This window comes from Artemia franciscana, chromosome 3 (assembly GCF_032884065.1).
Source record: "Artemia franciscana chromosome 3, ASM3288406v1, whole genome shotgun sequence".
Lineage (NCBI taxonomy): Eukaryota > Metazoa > Arthropoda > Branchiopoda > Anostraca > Artemiidae > Artemia > Artemia franciscana.
Genome location: NC_088865.1, coordinates 54,200,851 through 54,224,312, shown reverse-complemented (window position 1 = coordinate 54,224,312; position 23,462 = coordinate 54,200,851). Strand labels below are relative to the sequence as shown.

The following is a 23,462-nucleotide window of genomic DNA, read 5'->3' as shown; positions in this document are numbered from 1 at the left end:
ATATGAGCTTGAAACTTCTTGTAGGGTTCTCTGATACGCTGAATCAGATGGTATGATTTTCGTTAAGATTCTATGACTTTTAGGGGGTTTTCCCCCCTATTTTCCAAAATAAGTCAAATTTTCTCAGGCTCGTAACTTTTGATGGGTAAGACTAAACTTGATGAAACATATATATCTAAGAGCTTTTGATTCTTGTGATCTAGCTATTGGTATAAAAATTCCAGTTTTCAGAGTTTTGGTAACTATTGAGCCGGGTCGCTCCTTACTACAGTTGGTTACCACGAACTGTTTGATACGGCATAAAACACGGAATTTCAAAGTTGTGCATCATTATCATTATCAAGTAAAGAAAGGACTAAAAACCACGTTTTTGACATTTTTGAAAGTGATAGTATCTTAAGATGTCTGATGATGTAAGTATAAGTTATCCTGGTGCTTATTTTGCGCAAGGGAATAGTAAGGTGACACTGTTTTATGGGTTCTTCTGAAGAAAATACCGTTGGCCCTATGAACGCTCTTTGTACATTTTCTAGACTACCATGACAAAAGCATGTACCCCTCCTACTCAGGCCAAATGTAGGCATAGGCTAAATACAAAATACACTATGATAATGGAGTATACTGTATGCTTGCTACTCACTTTAAATACTGTTAATTTCATTCTCATTTTTTTTCCATTTTATCCATGGCTTGAAATCATTTTGACATAACATGTCTATCTAGCTGTTCTTGCTATATCACAATTATATGGTAGTGAGTGGGTTAAGCAGCCTGTACATAACCTATACTAGCATTCAGGCAAAGAAGACAGTATCAGGGGTGCCCATAAGCCAGATTTTAGGGGGAAGGGCTTACCAAGTCAAAATCAGCATTTCCAATGCTGTTTAATAGAATACCAAAAAAATTGTAAAACTAGCCTTTAAAGCAGCATCATTTAGCCTGGGGGTGGTATCCCCTTGCCACTCTGGTAAATATATGACTTCATATTATTGACTTACCAATAAAGTGAATATTCTACTCAATGCCTTTTTTTAGGCTTTAGGCTACAAATATAATTATCATTTCTATTGTAAATTCAACTTTAAACACTTTTTGACCTAAACCAAACTAACCTTATTATAAATAATTTTGGCTCTGAGAAAATATAGTATTATTTTGTTAAAAACAGCACTAAGAAAATGTAGTATTATTTTGTCAGAAAATGATAAATAACTCATACTTTAATTGAAAATTCATTGTTTTTAAGAGCTGAAAAAGTGCTTAAATTTGAATTAGTAATAGAATTGATCATTATATTCATAAAGATCATAAAAAAGGCATTAAGTGGTATATTTACTTTATTAGTAAGTCAACAATATGAATGGTCATATATTTACCACTCCTGCCCCCTTATGGGCACTTAAGAACAGTATCATTCAATTTTCCAGTCTTTGTATGTAGAAATGTTGCTACTGTGACAAAATTATACACTTTCTCCCCTAGGGTATAGGCTGGGGTAAATATGCAGCAGTCCATATTTCTGACTCATGAATAAAGTGAACATATCACTCAATACCTTTTTTATGCCCTTTCCAAATATAATAATTGCTTTTGTTTCAAATTTAGTCTAAAGCCCTTTACAGACCCTCAAAGATGATACATTTTTTTGGTAATATCAAATAATTCACATAAATGTGAATAGACATAATAATTCACATAAATGTGAATTATGGACTCAAAATGGACCAAAGAACTTACCCCCACTGCTTTCTTACAGAAAAAATTTGCCGAGCTCAATACAGTTACATATAAAAACCATTTCCAAATTTTTGTTGATGGGTCCAGAATGACTAAGTGGCAAGTGGAGTGTTTATTCCAACCCATAATATTGCTTTAGGCAAGAGAGTACATGATAATGCACCAAGTTAATCACCATAATCATGGCATTAGAGTTCTTCATGGTTAATGAATTTATGATTGTTAATTTTTTAAAATATTATAGTATATTCTGACTCTTTATCAAGCCTAGAGCTACTTTCTTCAGCTCCTCAGTGCAAGATGGATATTGACACATTTCTTTGTCTTAGGATTGTTGATAATCTTGCTTCAAGAGATATAGGAACTCATCTCCAGTATATTCCAAGCCACTTGGGCATAATTGGTAACCATAAGGCAGATGAAATAGCAAAAAATGCTTTAAATATTGACCTGCCAAGAAGGAGACCAATCCCCATTAGAGATGTTTACCACTGGAGACTACCAGAAGTACTGATAAATAATAATAATCCAACCCTATCACCTTTCCTGAGTAACCACCTTTCCAAGATTTGTCATAGAATTCAGTCTGGCTCAAATAGGCTAAATTTTCAGGCATTTTCATATCAGATCCCTAATTCAAGTGGTAAAGTTCCCTCTCTCTCCCCCCCCCCCTTTGCTTGTCTTGTAATCTTAAAAATTAGGCAATTGATCATTGCCTATTTGAATGTAATATGCTGATGTCTGCACAGTATACCCTGTGATGTAAAATATTAGAATGCTTCAAACACCACAAAATTTCACTATCAGCCAAGAGCCTTGCTGACCATACTTGCACACAGAGTACAGAACTCAATACATATATTCTCTTATAATTCAACTCATTGTATCAAAAGATTTACTGCAAGAAATCTGAGCAGATACAAGATAAATAAGGACAAAGCAACTCCATAGCTCTGTCCATGTCACAAAGTGAGTCAAAAGGAGAAGGGCTGAATAATCTTAACTGAAAAGCCCCTGCCTGCTGAAAAAGAAGAAGAAGAAGAAATAACCTACAAATAAAGTGAACATACCAATCACTGCCTTTTACAGACCCTCAAAGATGATACAGTAAAATTCTAATTTAGCTCCTTTTTCCTATCTTGGAAAGGGGTTAGGTTAGGAAATTAAAACTTTCAGTAATTAATTCAGGGCCAAGACATACTTTGAGAAGGTATTGCCAAACTTCTGTGTTTGCTCTCTGCTGATTTTTAAATCTTTGAATTCATCCTTCTTAACTGGTTTAAGCCTACCCATTTAAATTTTGGCAAAGTAACATTTTACCATAGTTTTCCATTAGCACTTTCTTTTTCTCTAGTTTTTGTTCTGAAAATACAGTTCCTGTCATTTGAGTAGAATTTTAAGTCATGTCAGTGTTTTTTTTCTTTTAACTAAATTTATGAAATGTATTTACATATCTTTGAAAACTAAAAAATAAATTGGGATTAAGGGAATTTCTGGAACTGAAAACAGTTGTCTTTACTTTGTTTAAGCAGTTTTGTTTTGCAAGGTTTCACTTTCATAACAAAAAGATTTTTAAAGGTCAGTGCCCTCTAGAGGTAGAAAGAGTAGAGATGGGTACTTCAAAATACCTTCCTCTGACATACTTTATTCTGTAGACTGACTCCTGAAAGTTTAATTTTCCCAACCTAATTCCTTTCCAAGATAGCAAGAATAGCTTAACTAGAATTTTATGAATGATACTTTTTTCTCTTATTATAGATACAGCTTACATACCTGTGCTATCATCATTCTTGGCGAAACTGGTCTATCTGTAGATTGAATTGACAGTGACAAAGTCAAGAATCAATAAATGCATAGGAATATATAAAATATGTGCTAAATGTTTGGATAAGGTTAGAAAGGTTAGGCTAAAATTTAATTTGCAACAGAAGCAATTGTTATATTTGGAAAGAGTATATAGAAAGGCATTGAGTGGCATGTGTGCTATATTTGTAGGTTAGAAAATTTCTGACCTACAAATTTTCTATATTTCCATATTTAATATGGAAATATTAAATTTTCTAAGATTCCATGTTTAATATAGACTGCTCTATATCTGGATTGCAGTAGTAGCTAGCAACCTAGTGAGAGACAATCATGTCCCATAGTATAAAAACTTCTCACACCCTCTAAAACTAGAGTTAGATCTAAAAAGAAGTACACTATTAGAAACTGCCTTGTCCAATACCCATCTAAAGGAAACTAAATGTCCCTTGGCTTGAATGACAAGTAAAATATATTGATTTGAAAATTAAGGAAAAGGTCTGTAACCATAATGTTCTGGATTGATGGTATCTTTTTTGCCTCAGCTAGCTTAGTTTATTTTAAAGGAAATTGATAGGGTTGAAAACCTTTTGTTATTAAAAAGGAATATTTTAAAAATATAATCATTTTTTTATGAAAACAATATTTTTCTATAGCACTGTTGTAGCTTTTGTTACTATAACATTGGATTCATTCCATTATCTCATATTTGTGAAACCTATTAAAGAACAAACCACAGAAAATAGTAATTAAAAGTTAAGATAATAATAATTCTCTCCAACAAAATATCAGGGGACAATTGAGATAGCTGAAATCTAGTAGACAACAAACCTTGGCTCATATTGGGCTTAGTTTGCCACCTGATTCTCAGAGCTTCATCTCTTACTATTCCAAATTAGAAAAAGCCATAGGCGTTTTCCTGTTTGTGATTTGTTTATATTAAAGAATGAACTGTTACCACCTGTAACTAAAGTTATGCCCATAGTGAAGTTTGAAAATTTGCTTCTCTTGGGTGATTAACTAAAGGACTGTTAGGGTTGCAGCAGTAGCTAGCAACCTAGTCATTTATGTAAAGCGTCAATTATTCATTATAATTATAATAAAGAACAAACTTTATCCCATAGTATTATGCTAAGGGTCTGTATTGTTCAATGTAAATGTGGATATAAACACCAAGGTTATAAAAATGTGTGAAACCTAGTAAATAACAAATCTAGACATATAGTAACTAAAAGTTAATATAATGAATTTTTAGTAAAGAACATACTGTATCCCATAGCAACTAAAATTTTACATAAAGGTTATAGTAAAAAAGGAACTCTAAACTATAGTAAAGAACAAATCAGTGTTCTTCAACCTAATAAAAAGCAAACTGCAGCCCATAGTAACCAAACATGATAAAATGCGTTTTGATATTTTATGTAAAGGATTATGATAAAGAACTAATTCTTGCTTATGCTAACTTGCATAGGCAACTTAACATACAATTATAGTACAAGTATAAGTGTACAAGTATAGGCTTGTACACTTATATTTAAAGACAATATATTCAAAATTTCTCCCAACATTGAATCAAACCTTGGTCACCCATGTCACCTGTGTGACAAATTAAAGTTAAGTCAACTTGGTCTTTGTACTATGTCTTACAAAGAAATGAGTGAGCTGAGTAAATTATTTAAGTATTTCACTTCTAATGTAGTTCAGGGCTGAAAAAAACACCAGCAGAGTCTGCAAATGATTAAATCTTTCTTTTTGGTAAACTCTGCAGGTGGGGTAGCTGATGTCTTTTGGAATATGTTCAAAGATATAGTGGCCAAAAACTTCTCTTTAGGACAAACTAAGTCTTCATATTCCTTAGCTGAAGCCATGGAACCTTGTTTTTGAAGACTAACCTTGATGAAACTATTGAAATCAACAATAGACACTAGAGTCCAATTTTGGCATGATGATGTTTTATTTGTTATCATCTGAAGATGTTTTTTTTGGTCACATCAAAGCTGAAAATAAAATCAGGAATTGCTAGCAATTCAGTGAGAAAGTTTTATCATCATTAAACTACTAGTGACAAGTTGTGATGGCCCAAATGTTAATAAATTTTTTTTTGGTTGATTGACTGTGAAAAATATTGATTGACAAGTAACAAATGTTTCTTTGGTATTAATATCTGCAAGGAACATTTGATAAAGAATGCTTTTTGGAAAGATTTTCTGGAAATTGGTGAGAATTGTACTGATCTTGTTTTCTAAGTAGATGGATTTTTTCTTCCCAAGGACCTTCTAAAACCAAGTTTTGGGCTGTAGGTGGTCCTGAGAGACATCCCTTTTTGGAATGAAATAATCTCACTACTTTCCAATTTGCAATCCTTTGAATCTCTGGCAGCCCTGATAATGCTATTTAATGTCATGTCATGAAAAAAAGATGCCAGGACAGGTAACAGTTTGGTGTTATATAAACTGCTAAGTACTAAAGAGCAATACCAAATTATCTACAACTGGGTTTTTTTTTCCAGGTTTACATTTTGACAAAGTTTTTTTTTTCATATATATAAGGTCCAACAAGCACAATTTCCCTCTGCAGCAGACTTAAGTACACTGTTTATTGCTTAACAAATTAATGAATTTGACGTAGAATATGGGAATAAAGTGAAAAAATTTTTGAAGTAGAAAAAATAAAGTAAAATAATGCTATTTAATGTTGCAAAATTAATGGTAGTCCTGTCACCCTAGTCATATTTTAGCTAGCACACGTTGTGTATTCACTTCACGGTTTCATGCAATCTATGGGCAGACTTATGCTACTCTTCGTGTTTGCCATCTATAGTTAAACTATATCAGTTAAAAAATGAAGGGATATGTTTACAAGGATTTCCAATTGTAATAATGGTGAAATTGATTAGCCTACAGAATTACAAATTTTTATATTTTTAACATAACTAATAATAAACAATATTTTCTTTTAGTGTTTATTTATTTTAATAATGTTTAATTCATAAATTTGCCATCTGTTTTCAACCGCTCTTGTTTTTGTTTTTTTTTGTTTTTTTTCTTTGTTGGTTTGCTGTAAGACTGAAATGAGATATTTAAAGGCTTTTAATAAAATAATAATTTAAAAAAATTGCCCCTGATTTCCATAAACCATTCACACTTATCAATTTTTGCAGAAGTGAAATGCATTTTACAAAAAAAATCATCTATTTATTATAAATCATTGGGTTCAAGCTATATCCTGCTTTAATTGTATTATTAGAAAGAATTTTTAGTTTGCTTCTGCAAATATTTCATATCAGTGTTTTATTATTTTTTTTTTTAATTCGATTTATGCTTTACCACTTTTTTCTTTTCAGGTTGTATGGTCAATCATAAATGAAAACCTTTGTTCATATAAAGTCAAGTGAGTAGGCTAAATTATTTGTATCTAATTAGCTCGTTTAGTTTGCTGCCTTTTACCCAAATTTTGCCATTTTCTTTTACCTTATTTAACTTTTTCAGGTTAGTAAAAGTATTACAAACGGTTGAAGAGTTTATACTTTACAATAACATTATACATAGTATTCATATGCACATATGTATGACACTAAAACAGATTGCAAATGTAAAATTAACAGTGAAAGTTGATTTATACGAATCGGACAAATATTTCGGTGAAGGGGGGGGGGAGTTCAAACCTCCTAACCCTTCCCCTGAATATGGCCTTGTTATCGTAAGTTCTTTTGTTCAAAATATCTGGTCGGATTCCATTATCCAGGGGCATAAAATAATGTCAAAATGTGTTTATTAGCCATGTCTTTCTTCTATGCCGAGTTTTTTTTCTTCACTTCAGTTATTTCTTTTCATCAACTGCCTCTGCGTATGGTACTTTTAATATTTGTAAATGACACGTAATTTAAGTACCAAGAACAGTGAAAATGAAATCTCATTGTTTGAATTGGCAGATTCCTGTGCCAGCACAGGCCTGGTTTTACCAATAGGCCCACTAGGCCCGAATCTAGGGGCACACAGTACCAGGGGGCTCAATAAATTATCACTGAATGATTTTTTTTTTCTTAACAAAAGTGCACTGAGGTGATTTACCGTCAAAGTGGGAATTCTGTGGCCACCTATAAACTGTCAGATGTCTCCTAAGAATGGTAGCTGAGAGTTTGGTATCACCTCTCTCTTTCATTGCTTTTAGTTTATCAGTTGCTTCCTGTTTAGTGCTTCTACTATCCCAGAGTTTTCGGGGGCTTTCTGGAAAATTTCGAAAAAATGGAGCGGTAAAAACGCTTGGGCCTAGGAGCATCAAAGCTTTAAATCAAGCCTGTATCCGTGGTGGAGATAAAATAAAAAACAAGTTTTTCCAACTGTAAGTAAGGAGCAACATCAAAAACGAAAGAAATTATTACATATATGAGGGGGTTTGCTCCTTCGTCAATACCTCACTCTTTATGCTAAAGTTTGAATTTTTCCAATTCATTAAGAATGACCCCTGAATCATAAAGGCCGTTTAATTAGAATAAATAGCTCTTTTGAAAGTACTAAAAAGGTTACAAACTTGATAAAACTTATATATTTGAAATCAGCATAAAAATCTGCATCTATTGGTATAAAAATTCCGTTTTTAGCATTTCGGTTACTATTGAGCCGAGTCGCTCCTTACTTACAGCTCTTTACCACGTACTGTTTGATTTATTACACCTCTATATATTTTGAAAAGCAGGAAAAATAGAGGATTTTCTCCTTAAAAACTAGTAAAAAAAAAAATACCTAAAAAGCGACACATGACAAAAAAATCGTTGGAAGGTGTCGCTTCCCTTTGAAGGCGTTGTTGTCACCTTGGAAATTAACTGATTATAAGCATTTGAATTTACGGAAGAAAAGTGGATTGCCAAATTTAAGTAATTAAATAAATTTAAATAATGAGTATACTGCTTTAAAGACTGCATAATTGTGTAACAGCCAACAGAAAACTCCTAGCGAATCGTAATTTTCAGATATGGATATATCTCATTTGGGTTCAGGGGAACATTATTGTTTTTAATTTTTTTTATTTCTTGTTTGTTATTTATTTTGTGTTGTGTTTTATGTATTTATTTATTTTTTTGTTTTTTTTTATTTGTGTTTTTGTTTGTTTTTTTTTTACCCGAAAATATTTAATTTTCATATTCTTGGTATCTTAATGGTACCAAGGATTTCCTGTAAGAAATTATGATAAATGAATAAACTCACTATATACTTTGTTGTGTAAAGTTATGCCATTCGTACAAGTTACTGGTTCACAAATACATGCCTAAAAATGCATTTAGGGGTTTTAGATGCCCTTCTCATTTGAGGAGTCCTTTCATTCTTCCTCTAACCAAATTTTGGTTGTTTGCAAACTATTCGCAGTGCATGTGAATTTGACGTTATTAAACATAATAAACAAAAATATAAACCATTAGATATATAAATCACTATGACAGGAAAAAAAATTGTTAACACTTAGCGATTACCTACATAAACATTCCTAGAAACATCTTACACTAATGAATCAATTAAAAGAAAAAAAAAAAACAATCATCTTCTCCCACTCCCATAACAATAACCACCATCAAAATACAACTACAACTACCCCCGCCCCTTCTACCCACTCCTCCTCCAGCCCTACAGCCAACTCTCACCCCCTCCCCCCAAAAAACGTATGTAAACAAATTGTATATAAAACAGCCCCAAAGTTAGGCCTAGTAAGATCTGGCTGGCCTGGTTGTTTTGTCAATTGAGCTGATTGATCTCTCTGTAATTATTATTTTAATTATTTTTGTCTTCATAATAATGCTAAATTTCATCAAGTAATTCGAAAATTACTTCAAAAGATCATGACAAAAAACATCAATTTTGTAATTGAGAGGGTAAAAAGCTTTCAAAAGTTGAAAAAATATTGTACTGCCATTTTTCAATATTGAAATATTCCAGTGTTTTAAAAATTTGGGGGCCCACAGGTAATGTCTTGTCTATTGCCCAATCATATGTACATCTGGCCCTGGACACCAGTGAAGACCCTCTCCCATACCTGAATGGCTTATTTCATGTAGTAATTTAAGTTTGTTTCTCTTACGAGTTTTCGTTCATATCACATTTTCTTTATACCGCCTCATTTTCTAGGACAAAAACGCAGACATTCTGTAGAAATGAATACAACTTAACTGGTCTTTGTAACAGAGCCACCTGCCCGTTGGCGAATAGTCAGTATGCTACTGTACGTGAGGACAAAGGCATATGTTATTTATACATGAAAACAGTGGAAAGGTTGGTTTTAGTGTTATCCTAACAATATTTTATTTTGCTCTTGAATTTTTGTCCCATCTAGCTGTGAATATCCTATATCTACTAAACAAAAAAAAAAAAAAAAAAAGAAAAGAAGGAAAAGAGAAATCTTGGTAGAATCAAATTAAGATTGTTTTCAATATCAACATTGAGCCATCAAAGCTTTTACGCAGGCGGAAGGGGGAAATTCTTCCCCAAAGTTGCCTTAGAGAAACTTCATCTGTGTGGTAGATACAAACATACTTAGAAAAATCGGGTTGCCATAGACGGGGGGAGGGGAATTGGTCCAGATAAAAGTTCACCCGCGTGGCTACTCGTTTTCATTTTCTCCTGCTGACTACTTCCTCAAGAAATTTGCAGTAGGGAGACCCCAAAAAAGGATTCTCAGGTGATTAATTGCAGCATGGATATCCTAACCTATCAGCATAGTCAACGTTACATTCCATAAGTTCCGGCCAGTGTCTGATATTAAAACGTCTTTGAACAACAATTGTACAGTTAGACCAAAATTACCTAACAACTAAAACCACTTTATTTTGTATTTTAATTCACCTCTTCTTTGGAATAACTAACAAGCTACCAAGAAGTAGTTGACAGAAATAAGTGAAATATGTTGTTATACAGTTTTTTATATTTAAGAAAAGCAAAAGGCAGCAATTTCGAAAGATGCACATTAAACAACCCAGAGAGATAAAACTCTACAAAAAGAAAACTTCAAACGAGACGACGGCCAGTAGAATTGAAAGACTAAAACAACGCGGATATTTCGCCTGTATCCAAACAAGGCGTCTTCAGCACAAGATAGAAAATTAAAAGAAAACTAATCGAAAAACAAATAAAAACCACCACCAATAATAATAAATACAATTGTCGCTACTTATCCACGTAGGGAAAAGAAGCTATTTGAGTTACTTCAATGAGAATTCTTCAAGAACTTTCATTCGTAAAGATGCACATCTTTCACATCATGCACATCCATTTCACAACCTGGATGTGCATACTGTCTTTTGATTTAGTTCAGCATTGCCAATTTCAAGGATTCCTTGAAATTTTCGACTTAATACCCTTAGCACGTTTGCCACATTCCTTGAAGTTTCAACTAGATACTCGTAGTTATTTCTGAGCTACTGGAGATACACCCTTTTGGCAAACTGGATTCGCATAGTGTTAGTGTCGTTTGATTTAGTTCAACCTCAGCATGCCTTGGAAGAAGTTTCAACCTACTGTCCTCAACTGTTATTGAGATATTGCAGATATGCTCAACATTAATGCGCATAATTTCTTTTGATGTAGTTTAAAGCCTCCTTCAACGGGCCCCGGAAGTTTGAACTTTATATCTTAAGCCGTTTCCAAATATTGTTACTATGCCCTTTGGACAACCTTGATGCTCTAAGTATCGTTTGATTTAGCTCAATACCCCCTAAACTTTTTCTGAAAGTTTCAACTTAATGCCCTTAGCTGTTCCTGAAGTATTGCAGATACGCTCTTTTGACAATCTGTATGCACATAGTGTCTTTTGATTTAGATCAAGTTCCCCCTCAACATTTCCTGAAAATTTCCCCTTAATACCTTTAGTTATTTCGGACACTCAGGGTCAAACATCCTCCCCTTTCCAATAATAAACCGTATATATTAACAATATAGCCTACAGCCCGGTTCATTTTCTATTCTTGCCCTAGGAGCTGTGGGGGTCGTGTCATCCCAAGAGGCATAGTTATTGGACTTTTTGACTCTTGTATATAAAGAGGATATTTCTAAGTTTTGATTGCGGCGTTTTGGGGGTTGAGGAGGGACAAGTAGCTAAAAAGAGCATGGGAGGCAGTCTGTTTGCCCTCTAATCCTTTTAGGTTGTTAAAATGAGCGCTAGGGCTTTCAAATTCCAGTCAAATGAGTCCCTTCCGAAGTTTCTACGACCACTCCGTCCAATCGAAGTTGCTTAAAAAAATCGTTGATGGCTTATCGCTCCTTGCTTAGGCAGCATACTGAAAGCTGTTAAGTTTCCTGGCTGAAATTACTTACCCTTACCCTAAATACAGCCCTTTATAAGTTAAATACAGCCCTTTTGTGAATATTCGAAAACTTGGGATAATTATCTATTTGTCTCTCCTGAAACATCTATCTTGTCTTTTGGACATTATCTCGAGGACCTTCTCCTTGGACTATGTTTAGGCATTTCTATGGGAAAACATCTATCCCCTCTTAAATTGAACTCTAATAGAATTAAAGTGGTTTGTATCCAAGTTAAGTGGGAAGTCTTTCAAATTTCACTACTGAAAGCAAACAGTCTGCACTGGTTTAATTGTTTTTGGTTCTCTATATATTAAGGTCGGAGATGTACTACGAGAAGTTTCTTGAGGAGGTATAGTGAAGACAGCAGAAACGTATTTCCCATGTTCAGGCTACGCATTTTCAAACATCATCCATTAAAAAGCACCATTATTTAAATACAATACAAAAGGATTTAAAATAAATTCAAATAATTTCTTAGAAGATACTGCATTTATTTATTCTTATATATATATATATATATATATATATATATATATATATATATATATATATATATATATATATATATATATATATATGTATATATTTATATATATATATATGTATATATTATATATATATATATATATATATATATATATATATATATATATATATATATATATATATATATATATATATATATATATATATATATATATATATATATTCTAGATATTAAGTAGCGTAATATGTGATTGTTTATTAATAATATCTATCGTTATTACAGTTATTATTGTCCATTATCATAAATATATTCATACTTCTGTATTTAAGATAAACATGTATCCAATATTACATACCAATTTAAGATAAGCATATATCACTGCAAGACGCTAAAGCGTCTCTAATTGAATGGGTTAACGACGACAAAATAAAGCCTATAAAAATGTCTTATCCAAATAGATATAGATACGCACATGGTTGTAAACAAAATGAAAAAACAAAGAAAAAGAAGATGTATATATTATTTTGTAAAATAAGTAGTTTACAAATAAATAGTGTCAGAATTTTAAAATATTGATAGATGTGGCTTGTGGGGTTTTTCTTTTGACCAAATTCATTTGATATCTATTTCAAATGTTGTTTGGTGTTGCCTTTTGAATCTTTCTGGGATTTTCCCAACTAATTCTCATTATTTTAATAACACGACGCCTCATAGATCAGTTTTTTTTTGCGTGAAATTCGTCCGATGTCGAGATTGTATTTCAGCATTCGTTATACTGGACTAGACTAGAACTCAGTCATATAGAACTCGTGATCATTGCGACAAACGACGGGTTAGGAGGTTTTTTAAAAAATCTGAAAGGTCGATCTGTAAGAGAGTTGTTCATTTTGTCAATTATTAGTTTTTTTTCTTCAGATGAGTTAGTTTAAGTCGGGTCTTCGTCTCTATTTTTGTGTTATTTCCAGCGCTGGAGTTGTGGTTGCACAACTCCATTCAGTTGTGGTCCTCCTTACCAATGATCCTCCTTACCTTCAGTTGTGGTTGCACACACCACTAGAAATGTGCGCTGTTTATTATGCTTGTGTGTAAATATGTTTATATAAAAATGTTGTATTCTATTCTGCGATTCAATTAAAAAACAAGTATTGAAATAACTAAACTGATGACTTGAGTCCTATGTCCGAGTCACACTCGTCGTTAAGCAGAATAACAATTAGCCACAAGTTTAATAACGTATCTGTTACATAATTAAATAAAAAAAACTAGTTTTTTTAACTGAAAGTAAGGAGCGACATTAAAACTTAAAACGAACAGAAATTACTCCGTATATGAAATGGGTTGTCCCCTCCGCAGTCCCACGCTCTTTACGCTAAAGTTTGACTCTTTGCCACAATTCTACTTTTTAAAACAATGAAAAACTTTAGCGTAAAGAGCGTGGGACTGCGGAGGGGACAACCCATTTCATATACGGAGTAATTTCTGTTCGTTTTAAGTTTTAATGTCGCTCCTTACTTTCAGTTAAAAAAACTAGTTTTTTTTATTTAATTTCTGAACGTTTTTGAATTAATGCATTTTTGATTTTGGCTCTCCGCACATGAATTATTGAAATGAAATTAGTATATTAATTTTTTTTTGGCTAAATGGCTTTCTCTTAGTTTTGATCTGACGATTTTGAGAAATAAGGGGTGGGGAAGGAGGCCTTGCTGCCCTCCAATTTTTCGGTTACTTAAAAAGGCTACTAGAACTTTTAATATTCAACGAACGTTTTTATTAGTAAAAAATATACGTAACTTAAGAATTAACTTACGTAACAAACTTTTATATTCTTATATTTTTATTATGTGTACGAGGGGGTTTGTACCCTCGTTAATACCTCGCTCTTTACACTAAATCGTAAGTTTTGTCCCAATTCTTTAAGAATGACCCCTGAATCAAAAAGGCCGTAGAATAAATAGTTGAAATCACTAAAAATATTTTAGCATCAAGAGCGAGGTATCTATCTCCTCCTAAATACCTCGCTCTTTATGCTAAAGTATTTTTAGAACCCCTCATATGCGTAATAATCTCTGTTCGTTTTAAATTTCAATGCTATTCCTTACTTTCATTTGAAAAAACGTTTTCATGTTTATTTTTTCATTGTTTTTTTTTATAGTAATGCTAGAAAATCCTGCGCCCTTTTCATTGAATTTTTCTTCCCCCGTGACATATTCCTCAAAGGAAAGATCCTCCCACAAAGCCCTCTCCCATCAACCCCACCCCCCAAACCAAAAAATCCCCATGAAAACGTCTGTACACTTCCCAATAACCATTACTATATGTAAACACTGGTCAAAGTTTGTAACTTGCAGCCCCTCCCTCAGGGATTGTGGGGGAGTAAGTCATTCCCAAAGACATAGTTATTATGGTTTTCGACTATGCTGAACAAAATGGCTATCTTAAAATTTTAATCTGTTGACTTTTGGAAAAAAATGAGCATGGGAGGGGGCCTATTTGCCCTCCAATTTTTTGGTCACTTAAAAAGGGCACTAGAACTTTTCATTTCCGTTAGAATGAGCCCTCTCGCGACATCCTAGGACCACTTGGTCGATAAGATGACCCCTGGAAAAAAAAAAAAAAAAAAACAAATAAATAAACACGCACCCGTGATTTGTCTTCTGGCAAAAAATACAAAATTCCATATTTTTTAGATAGGAGCTTGAAATTTTTGCTATAGAGTTCTCTGATATACCGAATGCGATAGTGTGATTTTCGTTAAGATTCTATGACTTTTAATGGATGTTTCCCCCTTTTTTCCAAAATAGGGCAAATTTTCTCAGGCTCGTAACTTTTGATAACAAAGACTAAATTAATTGAAACTTAATATTTAGAATCAGCGTAAAAATTCGAATCTTTTGATGTATCTTTTAGCATCAAAATTCCGTTTTTTAGAGTTTCGTTTACTATTGAGCCGGGTCGCCCCTTACTACAGTTCCTTACCACGAACTGTTTGAAAAGAAAATAATTCGGTATTTCGGGGCTTCTGACATTATTACTCCTTTGCGGAAGTTAGGCTCAAAATTGAAAAAGGATTATAGTTTTTCTCTGGGCCCCTTCCACCTCTTAGTTCGTTTATTTTCCCGTTAGTTTTCACCTGTTTTCGCTTTATAGTTGTGTTATCTCTTAGCAGTAGTTATGGTTGTGGTATATATGTTTTATCGCTCGTATAGTTGTGTTATTTTCAAATTATACTCCATAATAGAGAGGCTCCGAACACCCAGCATTGTATATTAAGCTCTTAATTTGACGTTTTTTTCTAACGTGACCAGATTCGTCCTGCGCCCTTTTCATTGAATTTTTTTCCCCCATGGCATATTTCTCCAAGGAAAGATCCTCCCACATAGCCCCCTCCCTCAACCCTACCCCCAAAACCAAAAAAATCCCCCTGAAAACGTCTGTACACTTTCCAATAACCATTATTATATGTAAAGACTGGTTGAAGTTTGTAACTTGCAACCCCTCCCCCAGGGACTGTGGGGGAGTAAGTCATCCCCAAAAACATAGTTATTATGATTTTCGACTATGCTAAACAAAATGGCTATCTCAAAATTTTGATCCGTTGACTTTGGGAAAAAAATGAGCGTGGGAGGGGGCCTAGATGCCCTCCAATTTTTTTGGTCACTTAAAAAGGGCACTAGAACTTTTCATTTCCGTTAGAATGAGCCCTCTTGCGACATTCTAGGACCACTTGGTCGATACGATGACTCCTGGAAAAAAAAAAAAAAAAAAAAAAAAACAAATAAACACGCACCCGTGATTTGTCTTCGGGCAAAAAATGCAAAATTCCACATTTTTGTAGATAGGAGCTTGAAACTTCTACAGTAAGGTTCTCTGATACGCTGAATCTGATGGTTTCATTTTCGTCAAGATCCTACGACTTTTAGGGGGTGTTTCCCCCTATTTTCCTAAATAAGGCAAATTTTCTCAGGCTCGTAACTTTTGATGGCTAAGACTAAACTTGATGAAACTTATATATTTAAAATCAGCATTAAAATGCGATTCTTTTGATGTAGCTATTGATATCAAAATTCAATTTTTTAGAGTTTTGGTTACTATTGAGCCGGATCGCTCCTTACTACAGTTCGTTACCACGAACTGTTTGATTCAATGAATTGGGCTGTGTTCAACTTTGAAACGCAATTTTTATGATTGACCAATCAGAGTTGAGATTGAAGGCACCTTTTTTTTTAATTAAGAAAAATAGAAAGCTGGAATAGCAATTTTTTTTTATCTGTAGGGTGAATCTGATTAATGTGATAGTGTATTAATTCAACATATTTGGCAAGGTCGTATTCAGGGGAGGGGTAGGTTTATTTTTACCCCCCCCCCAAAGTTTTGTTTGACTGCTAACAAATGCATAAAAACAAATTTTTGATCTGTTTTTTTTTTTTTTTTGTAATCCCTCTTATCGAAAGAATAACCCCTTCCCCAATAAAATTTCTGGATAAGCCATTCATATTTGGTAAAAAAAAACTGTGGTGGTTTAGAGGTTTCAAACTAGGTTTTTATCAATTAATCTGCCCGCTTCTGTGGGGGCAAGGTGGCGTTAAACTAAAAGAAAATGAGAGTAATCACAAATTTTGGCTTTTTATCGTGTGACGTGACTACAATGTGGCTCAGACATTCAACTTACTGGTAAATAGTTTCTAAATTAAAAAAACTATACTAAAAAATGTTTAATATATACGTAGTAGATTTTAAACAATGAAGGTTATTAAAATAAAAGTAATTAAAGCGAAAATAATTAACGAGATTGACTAAAATATATAGTTTAAATAATAAGAATAACGCATAACTATAGAAATAGTATGATAATAATAATAAAAAAGATTTCCCCAGAAAATTTAAGAGCGAGTTTAAGGCTTGAAAACAATAGAAATTAAGTAATATATGATCAAACAGCGGTAATGAAAACGAACTGTAGGTAAGGAGCGACCCGGCTCAATAGTAACATGTTCCTCTATTGAACGCTTAGAACAACTATATGTGCTTAATCCACATTTGTTTGAAATTTTTGATCAAACAAAGCAGCCAATAGATCTATACAAATATATTGAAGGTAAAAATGGGACCGAATCAAGTATTTTTAACGGAATCACTACTTCAAACAGCCTCTATTGGGAAACATTTAATTATATACGTCAGAGAATACAATTGATCATAATTATTTCTCTTTTTTCATTTGTTCTGTGGAATTCTGTCATTGTTGTGTGAAATTATGCCATTGTTTTGTGGAATGTTCTGCCATTTGTTCAAGGTCTAAACTTATCAAAAGCTTTAAGCTCATAATAGACATTTCACTACTACTACTACTACTCACTGAAGCACCAAACTGCCTGAGGCCAACACAGGTACACTCGCTCCTCCTCAATCCCAATCTATTTGAAACACCTCTTTAGATCCTCCCGAGAAGTTCCCATTTCCCTTAAATTGTTCATTTGAGACAACCTCCCACCCCATTCGTGGACGGCCTGTCTTTCGTTTGTCACTAGACGGTTGGCCGTCAAGGACAATCTTTGGCAATCTGTCATCCTTCATTCGTAGAACGTGTCCTAGTTATCTCATCCTTTCTCGCATTATAGCTCCAGAAAGCTGGATGGAATCGCATTTTTCATATAGCTTACTGTATGAGATACGGTCTGTCACTACAACTCCACTTAACTGCTTCTTACATATAATATACACAGAAATGAGTATGTTTTGTCTAAAACATTTTTTTTTTGTATTTTCCTAACATTCAGCTTCGAGCATACGAACTTCGAGCATAAATACTTTTTCGGAAGGCTGCCCAAAACACATGTTTCACAAATAGTGGATCTTTTTGTCATAAATTTTGTAACTTTATGACAGGGGAGTTTCTGGGGGAATACATTCTTTAGTGTATAAAGCGAGGGTTCAGGAAGGGACATCCCTCCTCATATACGCAATAATTTCTGCCAGTTTTAAGTTTTAAAAACATTTCCCCCGGAAGAAAACTCCTCTTATTTTTCAAAACTCTCTTTCCGGTGGTATAACAAAAAAGGATTGTTTTAAGAACTTAGTTAGTAATGTAACAAAAGTAGGTTAAGTTCTGAGCCAAACCCATAGGGTTTACTTTAGACCAGTGGTTTCCAACCGATTTTGAGCCATGCCCCACCTAGACATTTCTAAAATCCTGATGCTCCCTCGTGATACTTAAATCTTACTGTTCAAAATTTTATATGTATTCACCTCTAGGGAGATTGAAAGGCCGTTGGTATTCGGTGCTCCAATTTGGTATTTTTTCAGGTCGTCCCCTGGGCCGACCCAGAGTTTATGTTATGAAAATATTGTCTGCATAAAACACCTATCATACAATCCCTAACTATTTTGCAATAGTATCATGTATCTTTTCTGCTCTTTAAAGACATGAGTGTGACGTCATTCACACGATCTATTTTTTTAAAATTATAGCTCTAAAGTATAATCAGCCAAAGTGTCATGTCCGGCCTATGACCCACCAAAATATTGCCATGCCCCAACGGTGGGGCCTGCACCCCACGTCGGGAATCACGCCTTAAGGCCTTTTAAAAAACTGAGTACATTTAACAGCTATTTTTGACATCTTATGAGAATCCATTAAATTTTCATATTCCAATTGAATATTGATTTTGTAGCTTTTTCGTTCCGATAATATGTTTTTCTGACAGTTTTCTCTAAAGTGAACTTTAATTTTGTAAAAGTCTTCTCAAGGAATGTCAGATAAAATAGGGTGATAATGTTTCCTTGGAGAAAACTTTTCCTTTTAAAGGTTATCTTCTTTGTCAGTCTTAATAAAGCTTTCTTGACAGTTATAAATCTACTCACTTCTTTTTAAAATGGAGATAGAGATCGAGGTAAAAGGGTTAAAATAAACGATTAAAAGCGAGAGAAACAGTGTATTTTAATTTCGCTCCAAGGAACTAACCCCCCTTCTTTTCTTTTGATTTAGATGGAAGACAGCTGTCCTCTGAATTTCCAAATCCATTATCTTGTATACGATTCAGAATTGCTACAAATTCATTTACTATGACATTTCTTCCTTTTCTTTTATTATTACTGTTTAAATTGCCTAACTGTTCTGTTTGCTCTCCCGTTTTTTTGTCTATGTTCACATTTATTTTTGAGAATGAACTGTATGAAAGACTGCTTATCCTGACATATATGGAATTGTCTAACTTTGAAGGAAATTAAGCCGTAGAATATACCTTTCACTTAGGAATTTGTAAAAACATGTCCAACTAACGGGGTAGGGGTCAAAGTATTTTTCTATGGGATAGGAAAGGGGCTAAAATGCTCCAAAAGAATATGTAGAAGGGGCTTTTTTGGTTCCATCTCTGGGGAGTTCCCTCTCCCTGTATTTGTAATAATGTTCTCGGGCATTAACAAGATCAGGACTATAGCTGAGAAATGGAACAGGCTCCTGTTTCTTTAGCTATGATGGAATTATGGAATTTCATGTGGGAGACGTGATACGCTTTTAATAGTAGAAGGTGGCGCTCTTAGACTTTGGTGAAAAGGCTTCACAATAAACTCCAAGAAAGAAACTGTTGTACAATTTTAAACCCAAATAAAATGTAAGTGTTTTGAAATGGTAAATGGTGTTCCTTATAAAAGAACGATCGAAATGAGCGCAATAACTTGAAACAGGGCATAAGCTGCCAGGTTCAGCTGCACTACCGTGCAGCTGAACCTGCGTGCAACTGAACCCACTTGCAACTGAACCCCAGTTAATTGAGCCCTCGTGCAACCCAACCCCATTTAACTATCCCACCGTGTAGCTGAACCCCCGTGCATCTGAACTCCTCTGCAGCTGAACCACCGTGCAACTGGACCACCATGCGACTGAACCACCGTTAAACTGAACCCTCGTATAACTGAACTCTCTTGCAACCCAACCACCTTTTTTAAACCCAAAAACGGGTTAAACCCCAAGCAACTGAGCTACTGTAACGGAGACACCGTGCAGAAACGGGTTCTTAAACCCCAAGCAACTGAACTACTGTAACTGAACCACCGTGCAATTGAATCACCGGGCAACTGAACCACCGTGTAGCTGAACCTCCGTGCAAATGAACCTCCTTGTAACTGAACCCTCGTGTAACTGAACCCCCTTGCAATTGAACTCCAGTTAACTGAATCCTCGTGCAACTCAACCCTATTTAACTATCCCCCAGTGTAACTGAACCCCCGTGCATCTGAACCCCTTTGCAACTGAACCACCGTGCAACTGGACCATCATGCAACTGAACCACCGTTAAACTGAACCCTCGTATAACTGAACTCTCTTGCAACCCAACCACCGTACTTAAATAGGGTAAAACAAAAGTTAAAATCTTTGCATATTCAACCTTGTTAGAATTGTTTGCTTTTTAAAACCATGATATAAATGACTGTCGAGATGATTAATAAAAAAACAGCTCTGTTTTGCTGTTGTAAAAACAAAGAAAATCAGGCGTCACAAGCTCTCAAAGCCAGATTCATTTCTCCTTTTTTGTATCTGTTAATGGGGGTCCCCTTCAACCTGTCACTGTCTAAGGGTCTAGGCATTTACCCCCCTCCCTCTCCAATGGGAAAACCGTCCCCTGGAAAATACCCTCTCGCGGAAAATAGGATTTTCCAAATTTGAATATTTTATTTGAGTTCTGTTATTTCTTAATTTATTTGAGAAGTGCTAAGGAAATTGCAAACGATGAATTAATGTGTAAATCTCTCCCCTCCCCTCCGATCAAAAATGTTTTTCTCATGAAAAGTCCTCCAGAAACTCCCTCCCTCCTTCAGAAAACTCCCACGCGAAAAATCTTTTGTGTTTCCCAATAACAAACACTATCTGTAAGCAATGTATAGATTACAAAACTCAAGAAGGTATTTAAGCTTCTGCAATGGGGTTCTCTCATTGTTTTGTAGCTAGGGACGGAAGGGGATACCTCAAAGGGTACATTTTAATGCCAAAACGTCTCAGCTCTCTTTAAGCCTTTGGATAATACAGAATTAGCTCTAAGGAAGAGGCGAAAGGAGGATGGAGGAAGAAATTGTTTTATAATTCACAGGTAGTCTTCCCCCAGAAATATACGCTATATAGTATATATATATATATATATATATATATATATATATATATATATATATATATATATATATATATATATATATATATATTCCGTCTCCCATCAAAACTTTTGTGTAAACTCAATCTTGAAGATCGTTCTTTTAGGAAGTACTGTCTTTACTTTTACAACGAAGAGTAATACCAAGATCAAGCAGTTCGTGGTAACGAACTGTAGTAAGGAGCGACCCGGCTCAATAGTAACCGAAACCCTAAAAAACGCAATTTTGATACAAATAGTTACATCCAAAGGATCGTATTTTTATGCTGATTTTAAATATGTAAGTTTCATCAAGTTTAGTCTTACCCATCAAAAGTTTCGAGCATGAGAAAATTTGCCTTATTTTAGAAAATAGGGGGAAATATCCTCTAAAAGTCATAGAATCTAAAACCACACCATCAGATTCAGCGTATCAGAGAAGCTTACTGCAGAAGTTTCAAGATCCTATCTACAAAAATGTGGAATTTTGTATTCTTGCCATAAGACAGATCACGGATGCGTTTTTCTTTTTTTTTTTTCCAGGGGTGATCGTATCGACCCAGTGGTCATAGAATGTCGCGATAGGGCTCATTATAACGAAAATTAAAAGTTCTAGTGCCCTTTTTAAGTGACCAAAAAAGTGGAGGGCACCTAGGCCCCCTCCCACGCTCGTTTTATTCTTAAAATCAGCGGATCAAAATTTTGAGATTGCCATTTGGTTCAGCATAGTCGAAAAACCTAATAACTATGTCTTGGGGACGACTTAATCACCCACAGTCATCGGGGGAGGGGCTGCAAGTTACAAACTTTGACCATTGTTTATATATAGTAATTGTTATTGGGATGTGTACATACGGCTTAAGGGGGACTTTCGCGTTGGAGGGATTGGGGGGATTACGTGGAAGGGTCGTTCCTTAGAGGAATTTATCATGAGGGAAGAGAATTTCCGTGAAGGGGGCGCAGGATTTTCTAGCATTTATGATAAAAAAAACAATGAGAAAATAAATGAAAAAAGTTTTTTCAACTGGAAGTAAAGACCAGCATTAAAACTTAAAACGAACAGAAATTATTACGTTTATAAGGGCGTTCGTCTCCTCCTCAATACCTCGCTCTTTACGCTAAAGTATTTTTAGTAATTTAAACTATTTATTCTACGGCCTTTGTGACTCAGGGATCATTCTTAAAGAATTGGTCAAAATTAAAGCTTTAATGTAAAGAGTGAGGTATTGACGGGGGGGGGGGGCGAACTCCCTCATATACGTAATAAAATATACAAATGTAGAAGTTCGTTTTCTAAGTTAATTCTTAAGTTATGTATATTTATTACTAATATAAACGTTCGTAAAAAATAAAAGGTTCTAGTTGCATTTTTAAGTAACCGAAAATTGGAGGGCAAATAGGCCTCCTCTCCTACTCCCTTTTTATCAAAATCGTCCGATCAAAACTATGAGAAAGCCATTTAGCAAAAAAAAAAAAAAAAAAAAAAAAAAAAAAAAAAAAAAAAAAAAAAAAAAAAAAAAAAAAAAGTGAAAATTTCGTTTTAATTATTCATGTGCGGTGATCCAAAATCAAAACATACATTAATTCAAAAACGTTCTGAAACTAAATAAAAATAATAAGTTTTTCTACTGAAAGTAAGGAGTGACATTAAACTGAAAACTAACAGAAATTATTCCTTATATGAAAGGGGCTGTCCCCTCCTCAGCGTCCCGGTCTTTAGGCTACGCTAAAGTTTTTCTTATTGTCCTAATAAGTAGAACTGTGACAAAGAGTCACACTTTAGCATAAAGAGTGGGAGCCCCCTCCTCAATAGTTTTTCGCTTGCAGAAAAAACTGGGAATTGAAAGTTCTGGCATTTTTTTTTACGATATCCTGAAATACCGTTTAATGTTCAACCAGTTGGCAACAATTAAGGATCAAAAGTTTGAAAGTCATTTTGTACGAAATCACTAAACTGTAGTTAAGTTTGTTGCTTTTTTTGTGGTTTTTTGAGGAAACTAGTTGATTTGTAATTTGAATTTTATAAAC

The 23,462-nt window shown here is 34.2% G+C and overlaps 1 protein-coding gene across 1 annotated transcript in view; it reads left to right on the top strand.

The window, feature by feature from the left end:
- The first annotated feature begins 292 nt into the window (after positions 1-292).
- The window catches only part of LOC136025421 (protein MAK16 homolog), a 101,694-nt gene continuing 78,524 nt past the window's right edge, over positions 293-23,462 (top strand). The window contains exons 1-3 of the mRNA XM_065701446.1: positions 293-413; positions 6,884-6,930; positions 9,657-9,800. Coding sequence (XP_065557518.1) covers positions 402-413; positions 6,884-6,930; positions 9,657-9,800 — 203 coding nt within the window. The 5' untranslated portion in view covers positions 293-401. The remainder of the gene's footprint in view (positions 414-6,883; positions 6,931-9,656; positions 9,801-23,462) is intronic.